This window comes from Armigeres subalbatus, chromosome 1 (assembly GCF_024139115.2).
Source record: "Armigeres subalbatus isolate Guangzhou_Male chromosome 1, GZ_Asu_2, whole genome shotgun sequence".
Lineage (NCBI taxonomy): Eukaryota > Metazoa > Arthropoda > Insecta > Diptera > Culicidae > Armigeres > Armigeres subalbatus.
The window spans coordinates 316,001,354-316,020,711 of NC_085139.1; the positions used below are offsets into that span (position 1 = coordinate 316,001,354).

The 19,358-nt window shown below is 42.4% G+C and overlaps 3 protein-coding genes and 1 pseudogene across 4 annotated transcripts in view; 1 reads left to right on the forward strand and 3 right to left on the reverse strand.

Annotated features, from left to right (window-relative positions):
• The window catches only part of LOC134207953 (ethanolamine kinase), a 37,392-nt gene extending 35,871 nt beyond the window's left edge, over positions 1 to 1,521 (reverse strand). Inside the window, exon 1 of the mRNA XM_062684048.1 lies at positions 820 to 1,521. Within this exon, the coding sequence (XP_062540032.1) occupies positions 820 to 939 (120 nt within the window). The 5' untranslated portion in view covers positions 940 to 1,521. The remainder of the gene's footprint in view (positions 1 to 819) is intronic.
• A 612-nt stretch (positions 1,522 to 2,133) lies between these two features.
• On the reverse strand, positions 2,134 to 3,215 carry LOC134207954 (BTB/POZ domain-containing protein 6-B-like; annotated as a pseudogene).
• A 43-nt stretch (positions 3,216 to 3,258) lies between these two features.
• LOC134207952 (BTB/POZ domain-containing protein 1-like) lies at positions 3,259 to 5,116 on the reverse strand. Of its 2 annotated transcripts, none has more exons than XM_062684045.1 (2): positions 4,881 to 5,116; positions 3,259 to 4,553 (listed from the first exon to the last, which is right to left on the reverse strand). In XM_062684045.1, the coding sequence occupies exon 2, from the start codon at positions 4,539 to 4,541 to the stop codon at positions 3,405 to 3,407; it is 1,137 nt and encodes a 378-aa protein (XP_062540029.1). In that variant the 5' UTR covers positions 4,542 to 4,553; positions 4,881 to 5,116; the 3' UTR covers positions 3,259 to 3,404. The 2 variants fall into 2 exon arrangements, with proteins under 2 accessions (XP_062540029.1, XP_062540031.1); XM_062684047.1 differs by lacking the exon at positions 4,881 to 5,116 and adding an exon at positions 4,640 to 4,739.
• A 481-nt stretch (positions 5,117 to 5,597) lies between these two features.
• LOC134207950 (xaa-Pro aminopeptidase ApepP) lies at positions 5,598 to 8,348 on the forward strand. Its single transcript, XM_062684043.1, has 4 exons — positions 5,598 to 6,038; positions 6,318 to 7,556; positions 7,611 to 7,918; positions 7,979 to 8,348. Exons 2-4 carry the CDS (start codon positions 6,325 to 6,327, stop codon positions 8,269 to 8,271), a joined length of 1,833 nt encoding a protein of 610 aa, XP_062540027.1. The 5' UTR covers positions 5,598 to 6,038; positions 6,318 to 6,324; the 3' UTR covers positions 8,272 to 8,348.
• The last annotated feature ends 11,010 nt before the right edge of the window (positions 8,349 to 19,358 follow it).

The following is a 19,358-nucleotide window of genomic DNA, read 5'->3' on the forward strand; positions in this document are numbered from 1 at the left end:
TAACACATAATTACATCGTTTCATTTTGGCGACAAAATTCCAATTGTGTCATTTTTTGTAACACAAAACAGATGTAATAATACATGAGATTTACGACGGCGATGATGTGCATGAAATCCGATGTGATATTACAATATATTTTTTTGCTGTTTAGAAATTTGGTTTCTCTGCTATGCAAAGCTGATTTTCGACTTTTCACTTTCAGAATAATGTTTGCATTTCATATAATGTAGAATTTTATTTAGCACGTGCATTTGATGTGAAAAACGGAATTAAATTCACAAAAGTGCATTTTTTCATAGAAATTTGGTTTGTATCCTTTTTCTCATTTCGGCTCCTCACTTTGAGAATAAAGTTTGAATTTTGTAGAAGGGGCCTTGCACTGACAACGATTATGCGATTGTTTATATACAAATATCGTAAATTTATCGCATGTATACAATTCTATATATGACCTATTTCTAATATATTTTTACAGAAGAGATAAGCACATGAATAAAACATCAGTCATAGAATACAAAACACATCGACTATCGCATTGTTTCGTTTGAAAACAAGTGCAACTTGCCATAACAATGCACTCCATGAGCACAGTATCGGTCATAATGAATGCATTGAACCGCGTTCACATGCAACCCAGTGAACTTCTAATTGAAGTAGTCGTAGCAAAACTTGTTTCTTGCTACATAAACCTAGATCATAAAGCAAAGCTGTTATGAATTAGAAACTGCGACCCAGATTAATATCTAACTCAGTAGGCATTGCGAAAAAAAAAACCTCACATCACACGCTTGCCTACTGCGTCCACCTGATACGAACCTTGAACCGCACGCTGTCACTGCGCCAATGGGGTCTGATAACCTTTAGCACCTCTTCAGCTCCCCGAATCACATCCGTTTCGTCAATCGCCAGATCTATCCTCATCACTTCGCTGGCCATCCCGTTCTCTCTAAAACAGGAACTTGAACGTCCTGACAACAACAGCCAACCGGGTTTACGTTCCAACCAGAATGTGTTAGATTAGTGCTGTTCTAACGACCCGCACAGAAGCTGATAATTACCCGAACAAATATTGAACCCTCAGAAAGGGGAAAACTCAGAATTGGGAGATAACCACGTCACACAAGATTTACAATCGACCCGAAAATTTGCGGACGCCGACAACAGAATTGGGTCCGCGTGTTTGAAGACTTGATTTGCGCGCCCGATCGCTTGGCTCTTATCGCATCACTATCTCTCTTCGAGCAGATCACAACAATAACGAGGAGATTTTCTGCAGGGCGATTCCTTATAGATCTCGGTCGGAAAATGCAGTCCGGTTTTCTTGGATCACTTCTTTATAAGCAAGAGTTGGATTTTTCTCAGGCGCCAACGCGACTCTTATCTATGTGGGCTACGGTTAGTCACACCGGCTCGTCGGATGCAACTTAGCTTAGTCACTTGGTCAATAGTTCGCGCAATGCCGCAGAGCGCCTTTCGACTTGAAAAAAAAACACGTCAGACTGGAACGAACAATGAAAACATACTGCATGTAACATCCGAGAATGGGCTGAGTGGAGTGCTTTCTTGCGGTATGACTGAGTGTGCGGAGCTTGACCGCAAAAGTGACCTACGTCAGAGGAATGTGTTGTTATATTGGTGACTTCTTCTAAGAGTGCGACTTATCGGACCGAATGAACGGGATGAAGAAGAGCGCAGTCTCACAAATACCAATCAATAACATGTGATTTTGACGTTTTAGTTGTGCTGGTTGAACGGGGGGTGATTCACCTCTTGTCGTGCTGCCATCGGCTCCCAAAGTGACAGTTAAAAGATCAACGTTTGCTTGCACGATATTTATTCAGAATCAAGCTACATTTTATTTCGGAACTAAATCGTAGAACATGTGTGAAACAATACTTCAATGCCGAATTTTCAAAACGACTTATCTGCTTTTGTAAACAAAGATTCAAACGTCGATTTGACTAATCTGATAGCTCTCTCACGCAAATCGTCACCATCAATACTTAGGTGAAGGCTTCTGCTACCTGTTGACGGTTTTGGTTTACGTGGGAGTGCTATCAGACGTCTTTTTGAAAATTTGGTATTGACTTGAACATCCACAAATTACGTAATGCTTAGAGGGGGGAGGGGGTTGAGTGAAGTGTGACGATCCATACAAAATTTTCAGATGCTTCATACAAAAAGTGTGACATAGGGGGGAGGGGCGGTTGAAAAAGTCCAATTTTTGCGTTACGTAATTAATGGATCTTCCCTAATATGTTCGTCGAAACGCTTGTCAAACTTGTCGTGACATATCTGGGAGCCTTCGATTGCAAAGGAGTCTGTAGTATCCATGTCTCCAAATCCGATTGTGTACCACTCATTCGGTCGCACTCTTAGCTCTTCAAAAAACAATTTGCCACATTCACCGAATCGCGGTTTTTGTTTTCATACTTCAATTGATTCCATCTCACAACCTTCAGGTTTTCGGAAATCATCACGTCCATGAGAAGAGTGCTAAAGCACGCAAAGACATAAACTTTAATTGCGTTTGCACAGCCGTCGACACGGTTCCGAAGATCCGCAACTTTGAGCTGGGTGTGAATAACCGTCTACAAATCGTTGACATCCTCGCCCTTGTTCATGTTTTTCCAATCCTGCAGAGCCTCGAATAGCTGCTCCTCCGAGCAATTGATTTTCTTGCTCGCTAAAATCATCTCCAACGATTTTCGATCCAGAATGAAGAAGCCCTCATGGTGGTGTCAGGGTGTCATTCTTGCGAATTACTGCCAAACATTTCTCGTTGATGAACGAAAACTCGTACAGCCAATTTCTGGGCAAAGATCTTCAGCACGTTGTTTGGATACGCGGGCCGTTCGCTGACGCAACTCATCCAACATGTACCTTTGGCCGAGTACGTGAAGCTCCAACACGTTGTCGATCGTCAGCCGAGCTTTACCGCAGTAGATGAAGCTCAGGATCTCCAGAAAGATGTCCGGCTCCACATCGCTGACCTCGATTTCCGCCGAGTTGGATTCCTTGAAGTTTCCGTTGAACATGGCGTTGAAGTAATCGGACGCGATGATCAACAGAAGCTTTTGGGATGAAGAACGTTACGTCCGACATGAACTGGTTGTTGACGAGAGTCTCCTGAGGCCGTTTTGATGATTCGCAGCAGAAGTAGGCGATTTGTCTGCCAGACACAGCATTCGCATGATGTTTGTTGACTCCATCATGAATCTGAAACTTTTAGAAATCGAACTGAAAGACATTGGCTAATTGCAATCAAGATTTATTTGAACGTTTGAAACGCCACTAAGTACACGCCTACAGAGTCTTAAAACAGATTTAAACGAATATCATTAATTCATCTAGTTCAATTACATAACCAATGATAGCTAAAGCAAAATGTTCTCGTCGATTCACCCGCCCTTGCCTATGTTTTTCTGTTCCCTACAGTGCATATGAGCGATTGCACAGTACGTACTATCACAGCGGCCGTAGATGACATTCGCGATCGACATCTTGATCCGATCGTGATGAATCTTCGGGTTTTGTATGGTGAAGGGTTCAACCGCCGGCGTTACGTTCAGCGCGATCCTATACCGATGGTGCGGCTTCAGTACGATCTCCTCAAAGAACAGATTGGCCACGTCCACGGTCACAAAGTTGTCGTTCTCGTACTCGAACAGATCGCACCCGATCTCAAGGTCGTTTTGGAAGATTTTCATTTCGATTGTGATAACCGAAGCGGTGGTTTTGAGGAAAACCCCGATGCCGTACAAATTGACGTTCGTCTCCGACACTATCGAGAAGCCGAAGTCATTCGGCTCGGACCCCGATGACGGTCCAAACAATCGCAACTTGTAGCAATCGTACGATCGTTTGGAGTTTTTGATGATCGATTTCAGCTCGTCCACCTTCTCCTCTGAGTGGCCCTTCTCCCAGATGTCCAACGCGCCCATCAGCTGATCGTCCGTGCAGTTAATTTTCTTAGAAGCTAAGATCAAGCACAGTGACTCTCGATCGATCAACGAAAAGTCTTCGTGATTGAAGTAGAATAAGGGGTTTGTCCTAATCAAGTTCAAGCACTTTTCGTCGACAAACTGAAATCCGTAGAACCGATTCTGTGTGAAAATTTTCAACACATTCTCCGGTTCAATGCTTTTCTCCAAAAAATTGGAAGCCATGGCCAACAGTTCCATCAGCATATACTTCCTCGAGTGAATGTAAATTTCGTGAATGTTCTGAAACGTGAGATCGATCTTGCCGCAGTACACGAATCGCATGATTTCCAAGAAGATCGCTGGCTCAACGTCATCCAAAACGATTTCACTTTCGTTCGATTCCTTGAAGTTGCCATTGAACATGGCGAAAAAATACTCCGAACTCGCAATCAGAAACAACTTGTGGGCATAGATTCGCTGCTTCTTTTCACCCACCAGGAAAACCACATCCGACATGAATTCATTGTTTACAAGAAACTTTTTGCGATCACTGGTCGAGCTTCCGTTGTACTCAAGCGACGTCGATGGCCCTCCTTTGCCTTGGTTTGCCATAGTTGCGTTTATCTACAAGGAAAAAGGGAAAAAGATGCATCAAAACCAATCTAGAACTAAAGCAATTTTCCAAGTGCAGAAAAACACCAAAAACAAACCAAGGACAAGGAGGTGCTACAGCTCAACTGGAATCAAACCGATTTTACGACTCTTGCATGCGAAAGCGATTGCTAATCACCTAATCATTCAAGGCCAACTACAGTATCTCTATGACATTTTCCTGATAATCCGCAATACGAAATCGTAGCAACCATTGGCAAACGAATTTCAATTGACATCAAGAGAGGCACACCCCAAAGTTGGAAAATTTCGTGTTTTACATTTGGTTGAAAATCTCACCTCGGTTTTGTCAGTGTTCGCTCAGGGCACGTTCAATTGAAAGTAACTAACGAATGTTCAATTCACATGGTTTGCTGCGATGAGCGATGGATAGAATGATTTTGTTGCAAAAACTGCCGTAAACAAGTTCTGATGTACAAAGAAACTACTCAATTGATTACCATTTACTTAGAAAGTGTTGCCAAATCAAGCGGAAAGAGCATTAGAAATCACAAATCCCAAACATCTGACAACTGTCGTTTTATGACCCTAAATTAGAAGTAAAACATGCGAAATATGTTATTTAATTAAGATTGAATTACTCATTGAAATCAAATTCGAAACAACGAACAAAACGTTTAAGAAGGAGACAAAAATTACTGCCAGTCAATATTCACATTGTAGGAGAAATTCCTTCCTCTGCTAACCATGAAATAGCGACACATACAAACGCACATTGCCACGCAAACCCAATCTGTCAGAGAAGAGCAGGCAAGCAACTTTCGTTTTGTTTTGGTCTGAAGGTTCGGCTGCTGCCGAATGGACAAAATAGAACAGCGAGAACCGGCAGATTCCGCCTGTTGCTTTCACCACCACTACTGCAGTACAGGCGAAGGGATTGCTATCCCGGCTGGCTTGAGCTGCGAGCAGAAAAATAAATCAACAGAACTTTGATTTAGTAAAATTATTTAACGTTTAATGAGTTTATTGAGTGACAAATTGACAATTGACAGATTGACATTGACAAAAATAATTAAAACAGCTCGATTTTGAATCATTTGAATGAACTTTATTAAAAACAAATAATTGAGTCGGCAAACATTAGCTACTCCACCATTATTTTACAGCACTAACACGAGCGGACAAGCATTTTACACAAAATATTAACATAAACAAACCAACACCAGCACTCAGGATTCAATTAATATCCTCTTTACACAGTACTTCTGCTGTCAGCCGTAGCCTTCCATCAAATCAAAATACGAAAGCAGAGCACTGACCAAATAACACAAGTCATTACGTGCACTGTTCATCGAAGCAATCGAATTAAACGCTGAGCCACTTGAGCCTAATTTCCAAACAACGAATCCCTGTCACCTGCATTTTTAGTTTCGCAAATCGCCACCGATTCAGACTGTCAATTCCATTCCTAAGCAGCAAACTGCAGCGCCTACTGAGGTAAGTTGAATGTGTCTCTTTAATTGGCAATTAATACGGGCCTCACTCATTGTCTCTTTAATCGTTGCTATTCAACCATAGTCCAATGTGTAGATAAGATAAAACGAAACAATTCAATGTAATCTAATACAGCGGGTGATCCTTTGAGTCGTTGAGAACTTGAATCACCTGCTCGCCATCAGTTATCTACAGACTGTATTGCGACGATGGTCAATGAGTACAGGTCTCAATTTCATTTAAATTTCCAATCATCTAACCATATATCTTCCACACCTCTAGCAACAAGATGAGGCCAACCGGCGAAGTGGTGGCCGCCCTGCGCTCCCTCATGCAGAACCTCCCGAACAGTTTGGGCTCGATAAACGCTTACATCATTCCCTCGGACGATGCCCACCAGAGCGAGTACTTGGCCAAGCGGGACGAACGCCGCGCCTTCATCTCCGGGTTCGACGGTAGCGCCGGAACGGCCGTCGTCACCGATCGGGAGGCACTCTTGTGGACCGATGGCCGCTACTACCAGCAGGCCGGTAAGCAGCTGGACGAACAGTGGACTTTGATGAAGGACGGACAACCGACGACGCCCACCATCGATGCGTATCTGGCCAAGGTCCTGGAGCCGGGCTCCAAGGTAGGAGTCGACGCAAACCTCATCTCCACCAGAGCCTGGAATCCCCTGCACACATCCCTCAAGTCCGCCGGATGCTCGCTTCTTCCAATCGTTCCAAACCTCATCGATCTGGTGTGGAAGGATCAACCGGCAGCTCCCCAACATGCCATCATCCCACTCCCAGTGAACTTCACCGGTCAAAGCGTCGCCCAAAAACTGGCCGCCGTTCGCGAAAAGATGACCGACAAGCGAACTTCCGTTCTTGTCGTGAGCGCCCTGGACGAAATCGCTTGGTTCCTCAACCTGCGCGGATCGGACATCGAATACAATCCGGTGTTCTTCTCCTACGTACTGGTCACCCTGGACGAGTTGTACTTCTTCGTCGATGAGAGCAAACTCTCCGGTGCTATTCACGAACACTTCCGCTCGAATGACGTTAAGCCGACGATTCGCCCTTACGGAGACGTGCACCAGGTGCTCAAATCCCTCGCCGAGTCTTCCTCCCACCGCGTGTGGATCAGCTTGGGTTCGAGCTACGCCCTCACGGCACTGATCCCGGAGGAAAAACGACTGCACGAGATCACACCAATCAACCTTATGAAAGCGGTCAAAAATGCGATTGAAGCGAACGGAATGCGCGAGTGTCACATCCGGGACGGAGTGGCCTTGTGCCAGTACTTCTCCTGGTTGGAACGAACGCTTAAGGAGGGTAAAGCGGTGGACGAGATCAGTGGCGCCGATCAGTTGGAGCAGTTTCGTAGCAAACAGGACAAGTACAAGGGTTTGAGCTTCACCACGATAAGTGCATCGGGACCGAACGGTTCGGTGATCCACTATCACCCCTTACCGGAAACCAACCGACCCATCACCGACAAAGAAATGTATTTGTGCGATTCCGGGGCACAGTTTTTGTAAGACCATTTTCCACATTTTTCAAGTTTAATATTAAGAATTCGGATTTCTAGGGACGGTACCACGGACGTAACTCGGACCCTGCACTTCGGAACACCCTCCGCGGAGGAGGTGACGGCATTCACCCATGTGCTGAAGGGTCAGATCGCACTGGGAACGGCTATCTTTCCGCGTAAGGTCAAGGGCCAGTTCCTGGACACGATTGCGCGCAAAGCCCTGTGGGATGCCGGATTGGACTACGGACATGGCACCGGGCACGGTATTGGGCATTTCTTGAACGTTCACGAGGGACCCATGGGAATCGGTATCCGTCTGATGCCAGACGACCCCGGACTAGAGGAGAACATGTTCCTGTCCAATGGTAATTACGTGCATTTTCAGCCAATCCAATCAAAACAATAAAATTGCCATTTTCTTCCAGAGCCCGGTTACTACAAAGTGGGAAAGTTCGGCATTCGCATCGAGGACATCGTCCAGGTGGTTTCGACCAACATCGGGGACAATTTCGATGGACGCGGAGCGTTGACGTTCCGTACGGTGACCATGTGTCCCATTCAGACGAAGCTGATCGACGTGAAACTGCTGACGGAGAAGGAACGTCTGAGCATTAATCGGTACCACAAGACCGTTTGGGAGACGCTTTCGCCACTGCTGAAGTCGGCCGGAGACGCCGAAACGTTGGCTTGGTTGGAACGGGAGACGCAGCCCATTTGATTGCCGTCAGGTTGATGCGGTTATCCGGAACGGGAACAGGATATTTTTATGAATAAATTTATTATCGAAAATGAAAATAGATTTTTCTACTGCTAGTTGTAGCTGTATCAAAACCTCATTACTGGTTCCTCAAATAGCTCCAGGAACGATCGCATTTGATTTAGTAACATTTTCGATTCCCTTAAACCAGACACTTGTATGATGGTAAAAAACAAGCAAAGCTGTTGAATATTCGATGATATTGATTTTGATATTGATTTGATTTTTTCCTTTTGGGTTTACATAATCTAATAAAGCTTTAATCGAAGCACTTATCGAAAGACATGCTGAATACGAGAACCTGCATCGAGGCATTTCAGTGCTAATTTTAATCTCTAGAAAAGGGATTTTTATAAATGTTCTGGTCTTTTTGATAATCCTTACTTTCTATGTACTTATTGGAACATATGCAAGTTATAGAGGCTTTTGAGGAATTCATAAAGAAAACATTTTTTGATTCCGAATCCTAAGCCTCGTCCAACCTTTAATATTGTAAACTAACCTCGAGTCACCACGAGTACGCTGGCTCCTATCCCTCTCTTACTAACTAAAAAAAAATGACATTGATTGTATATATCACAAAGAAATATGGCTCCGAAAAGTGTTATACACGCCTGAGCCTATCAAATAAACGAACTTGGAAAAAAAATAATAAAGAAAACATTTCCAAAAGAGAGGCTCTCTTTGTTTACTTTCTCTTTCGATTATTGCGAAGCAATACTAAAATTTACATCAGATTTTTCACAGAGATACTATGATTACAGTCTTACAACAGCAACTCTCAAAAATTGGTGGACAAGGGACATGTAATCGAGATCAAGACTTGCCAACACTTCCCTTATAGGCTTTGGTAGTCTTTGGTTATCACTGTCCTGATAATCCTCGCCGCAAACACAGAGATTGTTTTCCGAGAGCCTCACCTTGAAAAGATGTGCATTCATACATTCATTACAGTTTCTGATTCTAGCTGATCAGGGTTACCTGAAGAACTGATAGGAAAAATTCATCAAAGGTGATTTTCCGATCGTAAATACCCCACCTTATCCAAAGAGTCCGCTTTCCCATTTCCCGTGATAGAGCAATGGCTGATGCCAATTGATTTCAAAAATATTCCAGCTCTTAGCAGGCTATTTATTTAGTACATGTATGAAAGTAAGGGGCGCCAAATAACGGTTCCACGCTACGGCTCTGAGCGCATTGATTGCTGACCTATGTCTTCTTCTTCTTCTACTTCAATGGCCCTACATTCCAACTGAAACTTGGCCTGATATGAAAACAGCGCACCACCAAAGTTAGGTTTAACGTACGGATTGTGAGAAAAATTCAACTTCGCTATCCCCCAATTCCGGGTTTCAACTGGATTGAGAATATATTCTATTCTATTTCACTGATGGTTTTCGCATCAACGGATCCACTGGCTTCGGTGTTTTCAATGTAACTTCAACCACCTTCCGAAAACTTCAGGAACCGTGCTCGGTTTATGTTGCTGAGCTGGCAGCAATTAACTTCGCTTTGGGGATAATTTCCGATCAGCCCGTAGACCATTATTTCATCTTCTCGGATAGTCTTAGTTCTATCGAGGCACTCCGGTCGATGAAACCTGTTAAGCACGCATCTTACTTTCTTACAAACATAAGAGAGCAGATGCGTGGTTTGGTCGAAAGATCATTCAAGATTACCTTTGTTTGGGTCCCTTCTCACTGTTCAATCCACGGCAATGAGAAGGCAGACTCGCTGGCAAAGGTGGGCGCACAGGAAGGTGAGGTTTATGATAGACAATACTCGAGCAACGAGTTTTTCCCATTAGTCCGTCAGAGTACTCTTCAAAGTTGGCAAAGAAATTGGACACACAACGAACTTGGACGGTGGCTATTCTCTATAATTCCTCAAGTTTCTGGGCGAGCGTGGTTCAGAGGTGAGGACTTAAGTCGAGGCTTCATTCGCGTAATGTCGAGACTTATGTCCAATCACTATTCACTAAACGCACTTCTGTACAGAATAAACCTTGTCGATAGCAACTTATGTAGGTGCGGAGCCGGTTATGATGACATCGATCACGTAGTTTGGTTCTGCTCGGAAAACGACGTCTCCAGAGAGCAATTATTGGATACCCTAGTGGCCCGAGGTAAACAACCCTTCCAGGAGATAAGAGGTGTTTTGGGGGATCGTGATGTGGTCTATATGTAAGCCATTTATAGGTTTCTTTGTTCCTCTGACCGTCTGGCCGTCCGGAATATGCTCCCATGCGAATCGTTTTTCGAGCACGACGACACACCACATCGTCCCCGACGCCAAATGACCGGATGAGCTGCTGAAATTCCTTGATTATGATGATTCCCTGATTCCCGAATCCTAATCCCCATCCATCCTTAAACATTGTAAACCTAACCTCGAGTCACCACGAGTACGTTGGCTTATTTCCCTCTCTTACTAATTTAATAATAAGATTATGTCGATTGTACATATCACAAAGAAACGTGGCTCCGTAAAGTGTTATACACGCCTGAGCCTACCAAATAAACGAACTTGGAAAAAAAAAAATATTCTATTCTATATCTTCTATTGTCAGATTTTCTGGATATGATACACTGCGCGGCGTTTGTAATGTTCCCGAATGGGTACTTGCACAAAACTTCACGCGGCGAATGACTGTCGAAAGGTACGGCCGCGCCAAACGATACACCGCAATGCTATTCACCCATAAGAATCAAGTAAACGAGGTGCAGAGAGCGCGGCGGTACCTTTCATGAAGGGTTCGCCGCGTGCAATTTTGAGAAAATCAGGCAATATCTTCTTTTTTCTTCTACTTCTTCTTCTTTCTATATATAAAAATGAGTTTACATTTCTTTTGAGGCAATATAACTCACGATCCAAGTAGCTTGATACGGACAACACACAACGGCATTGGATTCCAGTATTGGCTTCACTAAGGCACAGAACAGAAATCGAAGGCGGCATAGCGGGTCACGAAACTCTTTAGTTATTTTGAAAATAAACCCGAGCTGCCGGTTGGCTCTAGAGATCATGTCGTTATAATGTATGCGAAATGTGAGTGCCGAATCAAGTGTAACCAGTGTAACACTCAAATCACGGACTTGCGAAATACTAGAGAGAGCCTGATTTGTGATTGAATAATCGTAGCTGATGGGCTGTTGTCTACGGTGGAAGGAAAATGAATGATGTAGCATTTCTGTACACTCAAAGTCAGAAAGTTGTTCGAGCACATTCATACAGGCAGTCAAGTCAAGAAGTAGCTGCAGATTTTCGCAGTCTTGGATTTTTTTTTCACAATCATACAGCTTCAAGTCATCAGCATAGAATATTCGGCATCCATCTGGAATAACTGTGGGGAGTTCGTTGATGAAGAGCAGAAATAAAAGCGGGCCAAGGTTGCTGCCTTGGGGCACGCCAGATGGGTTAGTGAAAATGTTGGATGTTTCCGTTCCTATCTTCACCACAAGCTGTCGGTTCGTCAAATATGATTTGAGCCAGCAGATGATATTTTGGCCTATGCCAAGTTTCTCAAGCCGGGCAAGCAGTATTCCATGATCAACTCGATCGAATGCAGATTTGAAATCGGTGTACACTGTATCGACTTGTGCACCGGAGTCCATATTTTGGTCGAACAAAATGTCATGTTTGGCCAACTGTAGTTTTCGGTCAAATGGCCCTTTTTCAAACGGCAAACGATTTCTATAAAATCGAGTAATTAGCATCATGCTGGATGTTTTGGTTGAGAGAAGAATAATCCGTTTTGAAACGATTTGTTACGCTTTCAAAATGTATAGTGCGTAAGGTTAAGGTGTCCCGGATTGGCCCAAGAAAGTTCTGGTCACTTTAGCCTATCCAGTATTTTGCGCTCGATAATGGCGGCCTGGTGAGTGCCTTTTTGACATTCAGGAGGTAGAAAATATTTACCTATTTCAATCAATGCAGGCCTTGACTCATTGAAAAACATTGGCACTCACCCGGTATCAACAAACAAACGAAATGTCAAATATTTCCTTCGCGTTACACATGGGTTTGATACTTTCATCATGCTTTTTTGTAATGATTTCATTGCATTTTCTAGGAATAGTAGAAGAAACAGAATATCGACAAATGTATCATGATTATAATGCTTTTAAGGGAAACGAAATCTGCAATCAGACACCTGGGTGAGACGATAGCCAGGAATGAATTCATTACGCTCGACTGAAATCAACCAATACTCTCGGCAATACTTCAAGGGGACTTTTGAGCATTATGGTCACTGATTTGCATGTACTTAGACGACTTAGACAGACACCTCTAGCATTTCCCTGCATTTCCAATGCTTATCCACTTATCCACCTTGATCAAATTGGCACCACTAGACTGTTACAGGCGGGTAGCAAATAATTTATGATTACGGCGGGTAACAAACAAATCATGATTACGGCAAAATAGAGTATTGTTAAGAAGTTTCAACTAATTGTTGGTTAAACTGCCAACTTTGAAACAGGTGAAGTAAAGAATACGTTGGTTAGGTCCTTGACAATTCCAAACAGGTATCATATTGTGAAGTTGATTTACGAACTCCAACGATCGTTTTATATTGATGCGCATACATGGTTCAGTCGATATATGCGCGAGGCGCACCATGTTCGATTACATTATTTGGCTGCCGAGTGGATGACGAGATCCATTGATCCAGTTCAAGGATGCAAGAAGTGAAAAGCAATTGTTGGTTTGGGCGGGAAGGTGTTGGTAAAAGCTTGGTGTGGCAGTTGATGTGAACCTGCGAATCGAGAAGCATCAAAATAGTAGAATGGGCATTTTCAACCAAGAAAAGCACATTTCGGTGACGATTGAATTGAGCTGTAATGAGTTTTATTTTCCCAAATTTCCAACCGAAAAGTTTCAGAAGTTTCGAATCGGAGCTATTGTGGCCAAACTAGCCTCAAGTTTTTCCATGCAGCTGAAGTGCAGGTGAACGGTCATAGTGGTCCGTGTATCCGGAGGTTGCCATTCCGTAGTCATTCACGTGTCTCTGAATGGTGCATCTAGCTACGTTGGTCCATCAAACGGAGTCCCCGGAGGTCCACGATCTGAACCGCCTCCAGGGTCGTAATCATATGCACTCCGAAATTATCAAACCTGCTGTCGCGAGCCCCGGCTGAACGTGTTTAACAAACCCTTCCTAACATTGATGCGGCCATCATTGGGATCGCAAATAGACGCCATCACAGGGAACCTTTGTTCTTCCCATTTGCGGTCTACAGGCCCCGACGCTTACAAAGCCCCGCGGCTAGTAATATAAACCGGCGCCAGTGAATTACCGATCGACCCTCCATCCTACGGCATTATTTGATGACCATCGATACGGAATCATATCTAAACCACCTTCCTCGCCGTTGACTCGCTCCAGTAAATCAGGGGGTTTCGGGATTCTGCTCAAGTAGGTTTATAAAGCAGAAACATGCTTGTAAGTTTGCAGTTGTGCTAGAAAATAAATTAAATTATTACCAAAAATCCATAGGATAATTACCAATTACTTGAATAATACAATGGAACATATTTGACATATATTTGTTGATAACAAATGAGTGCCAGTGTTTTGCAATGAATCAAGGCCTACATTGATTAAAATATGTAAATATTTTCTACCTCTTGATTGTCAAAAAGACACTCATTCGGCCGCCATTATCGAGCGCAAAATACTGGATAGGCTCCGGAGCGGGTCCTTCTACAACGAGAGTTTCTAAGACTTGATGCCAGGAACACCAAGTATGGATTACATAACCCAATTAGGATTATGACTTCAACACATCTGCTGCAACCTTCAAACATAGACTTTAAGTCAGTCGACATGGACCAGAAGGACGAGACGAGAACTGCGATGAATCAGATGAACTACATGGACTTCCTAGGATTAAAATTTTATTAAAATAAGTGAATGTTTGGGGGCCCTCCTTAGTCGTGCGGCAAGACGCGCGGCTACAAAGCAAGACCATGCTGAGGGTGGCTGGGTTCGATTCCCGGTGCCGGTCTAGGCAATTTTCGGATTGGAAATCGTCTCGACTTCCCTGGGTATAAAAGTATCATCGTGCTAGCCTCATGATATACGAATGCAAAAATGGTAACCTGGCTTAGAAACCTCGCAGTTAATAACTGTGGAAGTGCTTCATGAACACTAAGCTGCGAGGCGGCTCTGTCCCAGTGTTGGGATGGGGATGTAATACCAATAAGAAGAAGAAGAAGAAGAAGAAGTGAATGTTTGTATTCCGTACGCAAAATGTTTAGTACTATTTTTCGTTTTTGTCTTGTAATGATGTAACATCAACAGTTGAACAGATGTGGAGTTTTTATGCCATATTGAGTTAGCTACATGGGAAGTCACTCAACATTAGATCTGTTCAAATTTCAAAAAGTTTCTTAAAATCGACCGGTCAACTGGTATTCACAATTCTTATGCTAAGATAGACTTCTGGTGAAAATTTCAGCTCAATTGGTTGACATTTAGGTGTGCTTCAAATCGATTTAGTGTTTTTGGCATGATTGTGCCCCCAAAAAAAACGTAACTTTGAGTGGAATGAACGAAATTCATTGCAACAACAACTAAATGAAAGCCATACCTATCCTCGAAAACTTTGTAGAACATTGTGTTATAATCGGAACAGATCTTCTACGTGTTTCAACAGATTTTGTCCTTCGAGAAACTCAAAAATCAACATTTTTCATTGATAAGAGGCCTATAAAATCTACATCCAAATATTTTTTTTGATTGAATTTGTCGGGAAGTTGCAGCTACACATTCATTTTAGTATAGCACGGTATTAAATCATAAGCGAGTATTAAATAAAAATTGTAGAAAATTGAGAAGTTAATTCACATTTTAATTTGCTTAATTGATTGCCTTATTACAAAGACTTGCACGCTGGCAAGCATTTCCATCGAACAAGTTACCATTGCTTTTCAATGATCGTCATCGAATAGTTTTGGTTGGGGGGACCTGAAATGTTGAGACAAAGCAATCATTGGGGACTTGGTAGATTGTCACTCAATTTTAACATCGTGCTGCAACGGCAAGCGTATCTGGTGCATTTGGTAGGGCATTTGGCTGATAATCAAAGTGTTATGAATCGAATCGCACAGAAATTGAATGAAAATTTTGTTTACCATTTTTAAAAGAATCTTCTTGATATGGAAATGCAGCTAATATTATCTTTTCAAATTAAGCATACATGTTCATGATAGAACTAAAGGCGGAAGTTGGTTTGGTTTGGTTCTTTATTATAGACCTTTTAACCGTATTGATTATTCGGGTCCGTTAAAAAAGAAAGGAGGAATACAGAGTTAATAATTCATTTTATCATTGTCACTGCTTTCTTTGCTTGCTGCATTGGCTGTTTCTCGATTGGCTTCGTCATGGTGATCCAGAATTGCGTCCTAACTATAATGATAATGAGTGTGGTCCGTTGGTATGCTGGTGTAAACTTCTAGCGTTTGGGTAATGGTGATAATCTGGTCTTCATTCACGGTTGTTTATTTTGGTTCGTTGATGTGGATACAGCGGTTAGTATAGAGTTCTCTATAAAGCTGGTGTGGCAGGTTTGCTTAGAGCAATTTCAGCAATTTTGCATCTTTTAAGAAGTTGATGGTTTTTTCTAACGTTCTGGCGTCGTCTCCTAGTAAAACGTGGAGTGAGGATCCAAGTTGGTGTTTTTGTCTTTCTTGTTCGTAGAGTCGGCAATCTATCAGAATGTGTTCAACTGTGATCCTGGTGCCGCAAGAAACACACATAGGTGGATCTTCTTTCTTTGCTAAGTGACCGTGCGTGAGTTTAGTGTGCCCAATTCTTAGCCTTGTGATTACTCTACCGATGAATCTGTCGCTATTGTAGGAAGAAGGCCATTCAAAAGGTATGTTTTGATCTGCCTTAGTTTACTGGTGTTGTTGTGCCATGTATTGCACCATGCAGTTGTTATGCGTGCACTTGTTAGTCGTTTGAAATCTTCGAGTGGGGTTTTATATCGATGGGAGTATTTCGAGATGCTCCTTGTTTGGCTAGCAGATCCGCTTTCTCATTTCCAGTTATATTTACATGAGCTGGTACCCAGCATAGCGTTGTGCTTCCATGCTTCTCTTGTAACATATTTGTGATTTTAGCTATCCATGGATGATGCGTGTTCTTATTTGCTACGGCCTCTATAACACTTCTTGAATCGCTGAATATGACGTTCAGTCCTATATTGCAGTAATCTAAAGCTGTTATAATGGCAAATGCTTCCGCGCTGAAAATTGATAGGTGTGAGGGTAGACATATGGATGTGTTTATGTTGTTGGAGTGAATTCCGCATCCGACGCCTTGTGTTGTTTTTGATCCATCTGTGTATATGTGGTTGTGGTGTTGATATTCAGTGTTACAGAGTTCCTTAAATTGAATTTGTTTAGCTTTCGGCGGGAGTTTGTCTGGAATACCTGTGTTAACTAATTTTGGCTGTTCTTTCCAGGCTAGCAGGTTTGAAGGATTTTCACTCTCAATTTCAATGTATGGTATGTAGTATTTGGTCATCATATTTCTTGTTTCTTCTACGATATGAAGCTCTGGAGTTAAAATTCCTCTGGCTAGCTGTCTTGTTGTATAGTTGATGATTTTTTCAGTCGTTATGAGATGCAGTGGGAGGAGACCACTTTCTGAAAGAATACTGTCTATAGGACTGGAGTGGAAGGCGCCGTTCCATTTTGCATACGTTGTTTTTATTAGCACGCGTTGTTATAGTAGCTCCGTATAATAATTTTGGTAAAATAACCATTTGTAGAATATGTAGAAGGCATTTTCTATCAGCCCCGAAACTGGTATTGCTGAGACATCTCATTATATTAAGTCGTTTTTTGACCTCGTCTCGTGTCGTTTTAATGTGAAGATTATAGTTGAAATTTTTGTCGATACAAACACCTAGTAACTTTTGATGATTAGTGAGTGGAATTTCTTCGTTATTCAGAGTTGGGCTGGGTTGATTGTTTACTTTCCTTCTTCTTCCCGTATGCATCACAGCTGATTTGGGGGCTGATATTTCAAAACCAGTAGCGTCGATCCAGTTTTGTATGGAGTCTAGGATTTTTGGACTTTTGCGCGAGTCCATTTGGCTGATTTAGAGATAACTGCTATTGTTATGTCGTCTGCGTACATTTTTATGAATGTATCCTTTGGTAGCAGGTCTCTTAGGCTGTCAACGGCGAGTAGGAAAAGGTTACGGCCAGTACTGATCCTTGTGGAACGCCGTTCATTTGAGTTTTGATATCTGATAGTTGATCTTCGTATCTCACTTGAAATTCTCTGCGTTCTAAAAAGTTTGCAGAATCTTGCCATATTACCGGATATCCCTGCTTTTGCTAGCTTTTGCAGGATTAGACGTCGCCAGGTTCTATCATATGCTTTGGATAAGTCCAAGAATATGATTTCTGCATATTTTTATTGTATATGCAATCTTTTCCGAAGTTATCGATGAGAGTGAGAACGTCTGTTGTCTGGTGTCCTTTTCGAAATCCATATTGTGAATTTCCAAATATTTTGATTGATTCTAGATGTTCCATCAGACGTTTGTTTACCATTCGCTCAAATAATTTGAGTATGCAACTCGATAGACATATTGGTCTGAGATTCTTTGCTGTGTTTGGACATTTTCCTGGCTTTGGTATTGGTATAAGAATCGATTTTCTCCATGATTCTGGAAAGATACCACAGGTCCATACGTTGTTGAATGCCGCGAGCAAAATCTTTTTGATGTAAAATGGCAATTGTTTTAACATTGCGTTGTGTATTTCGTCCGGGCCTGGTGAAGTACCTGTAAGTTTATCCAGCTGCACGAGAAGCTCATTCATCGAGTATGGTATGCATAGGCTTGAATTCTGGTTGCTTTTGAAGTGAATTGGATTTTCTCTTCTTTCTGTTTTTCTGTATGAATTTTGCGGAGTATGTTTCATCGGAAGATTCTTTGTAAAAGTGGTCAGCTATGTGGTTTGCGATGTCAAGCGGCTTCGAAAGAACTTTATAGTCCGCAGCAATAGCCCATGTTCTTGATGGTGAGCCTTTCTTGGATATTGATCGGATGCGGTTCCAAATCTCTTTAGTTGGTGTGTTTTCGTTGATCGACGAGGCAAATCTTTCCCAAGTTTTCCGTTTTTCATCTTTAATGATTTTTTGCATTCATTTCTGGCCAGTATAAATTCGTCATGAATTAATTGGTATGTTGGATCATCTGGTTTAATTTTTGCTTCTTCCTTAAGGCTTTTCTCCTCTTCTTAACCGCGTCTGCAACGGTTGAGTTCCACCAGGGTACTGACTTTGGGTGGGCCTTCGTAGAAGATTTGGGTATAGATTTAGAGGCTGCTGTTTGTATCGCTTCTGTTATTTGTTCTATAGAGTAGTTTGTGTTTGGAAGAATGAGTTTCTCAATTTCAGCTTCATAAGTGCTCCAGTCAGCATTTTCAATTTTCCATCTAGCTGTGCGATTTCTGGTTTGTTTTTCGGTACCTATGATGATTGGAAAATGATCACTACCGTGCAGGTCGTTTGCTGTTGTCCAATTTAGTTTGTCGGCTATTTCGGTGGAGCAAATGGTAAGATCAATGCACGAAGTTGGGTTCGTGTTATTGTTATAGTTTGCTGAATGTATGAAAGTAGGGGTTTCATCATTCAAGATTGTTAGATTTCGATCGTTTACTGTAGATTCGACAATTTTTCCTCTGGCATCATCTTTTCCTGATCCCCATCGATTGTGGTGGGCATTGAAGTCACCAGATAGTATGAATGGTTTAGGTAGTGTGTCCAAAATAGTTTCCAATTCCTTTTTGTTGATTTGCTGGCTAGGTGAAAGATATATGCTACATACAGTCATCTTTCGCGGTATATTGACCTCCACTGCTACCGCTTCAAGAGTTGTGTTTAGTTGCACTGTTTTGTAATTGATCCCTGACTTGACTGCAATAGCTACTCCGCCTTGACCGGACGGTCGGTGGCGGTGTATTATTTCATACCCAGTGAGGTGTATGTTTCGTGTTGGGTTTGTTCGGGTTTCCTGTAG

What these genes read in the sequence shown, in the direction of transcription:
- LOC134207952 (XM_062684045.1), bottom strand. Translation starts at nt 4,541, where the DNA reads ATGGCAAACCAAGGCAAAGGAGGGCCATCGACGTCGCTTGAGTACAAC.
- LOC134207950 (XM_062684043.1), top strand. Translation starts at nt 6,325, where the DNA reads ATGAGGCCAACCGGCGAAGTGGTGGCCGCCCTGCGCTCCCTCATGCAG. An exon ending in GATTCCGGGGCACAGTTTTT is followed by an intron (nt 7,557 to 7,610) that starts GTAAGACCATTT and finishes TCGGATTTCTAG; the next exon opens with GGACGGTACCACGGACGTAA. An exon ending in GAACATGTTCCTGTCCAATG is followed by an intron (nt 7,919 to 7,978) that starts GTAATTACGTGC and finishes ATTTTCTTCCAG; the next exon opens with AGCCCGGTTACTACAAAGTG.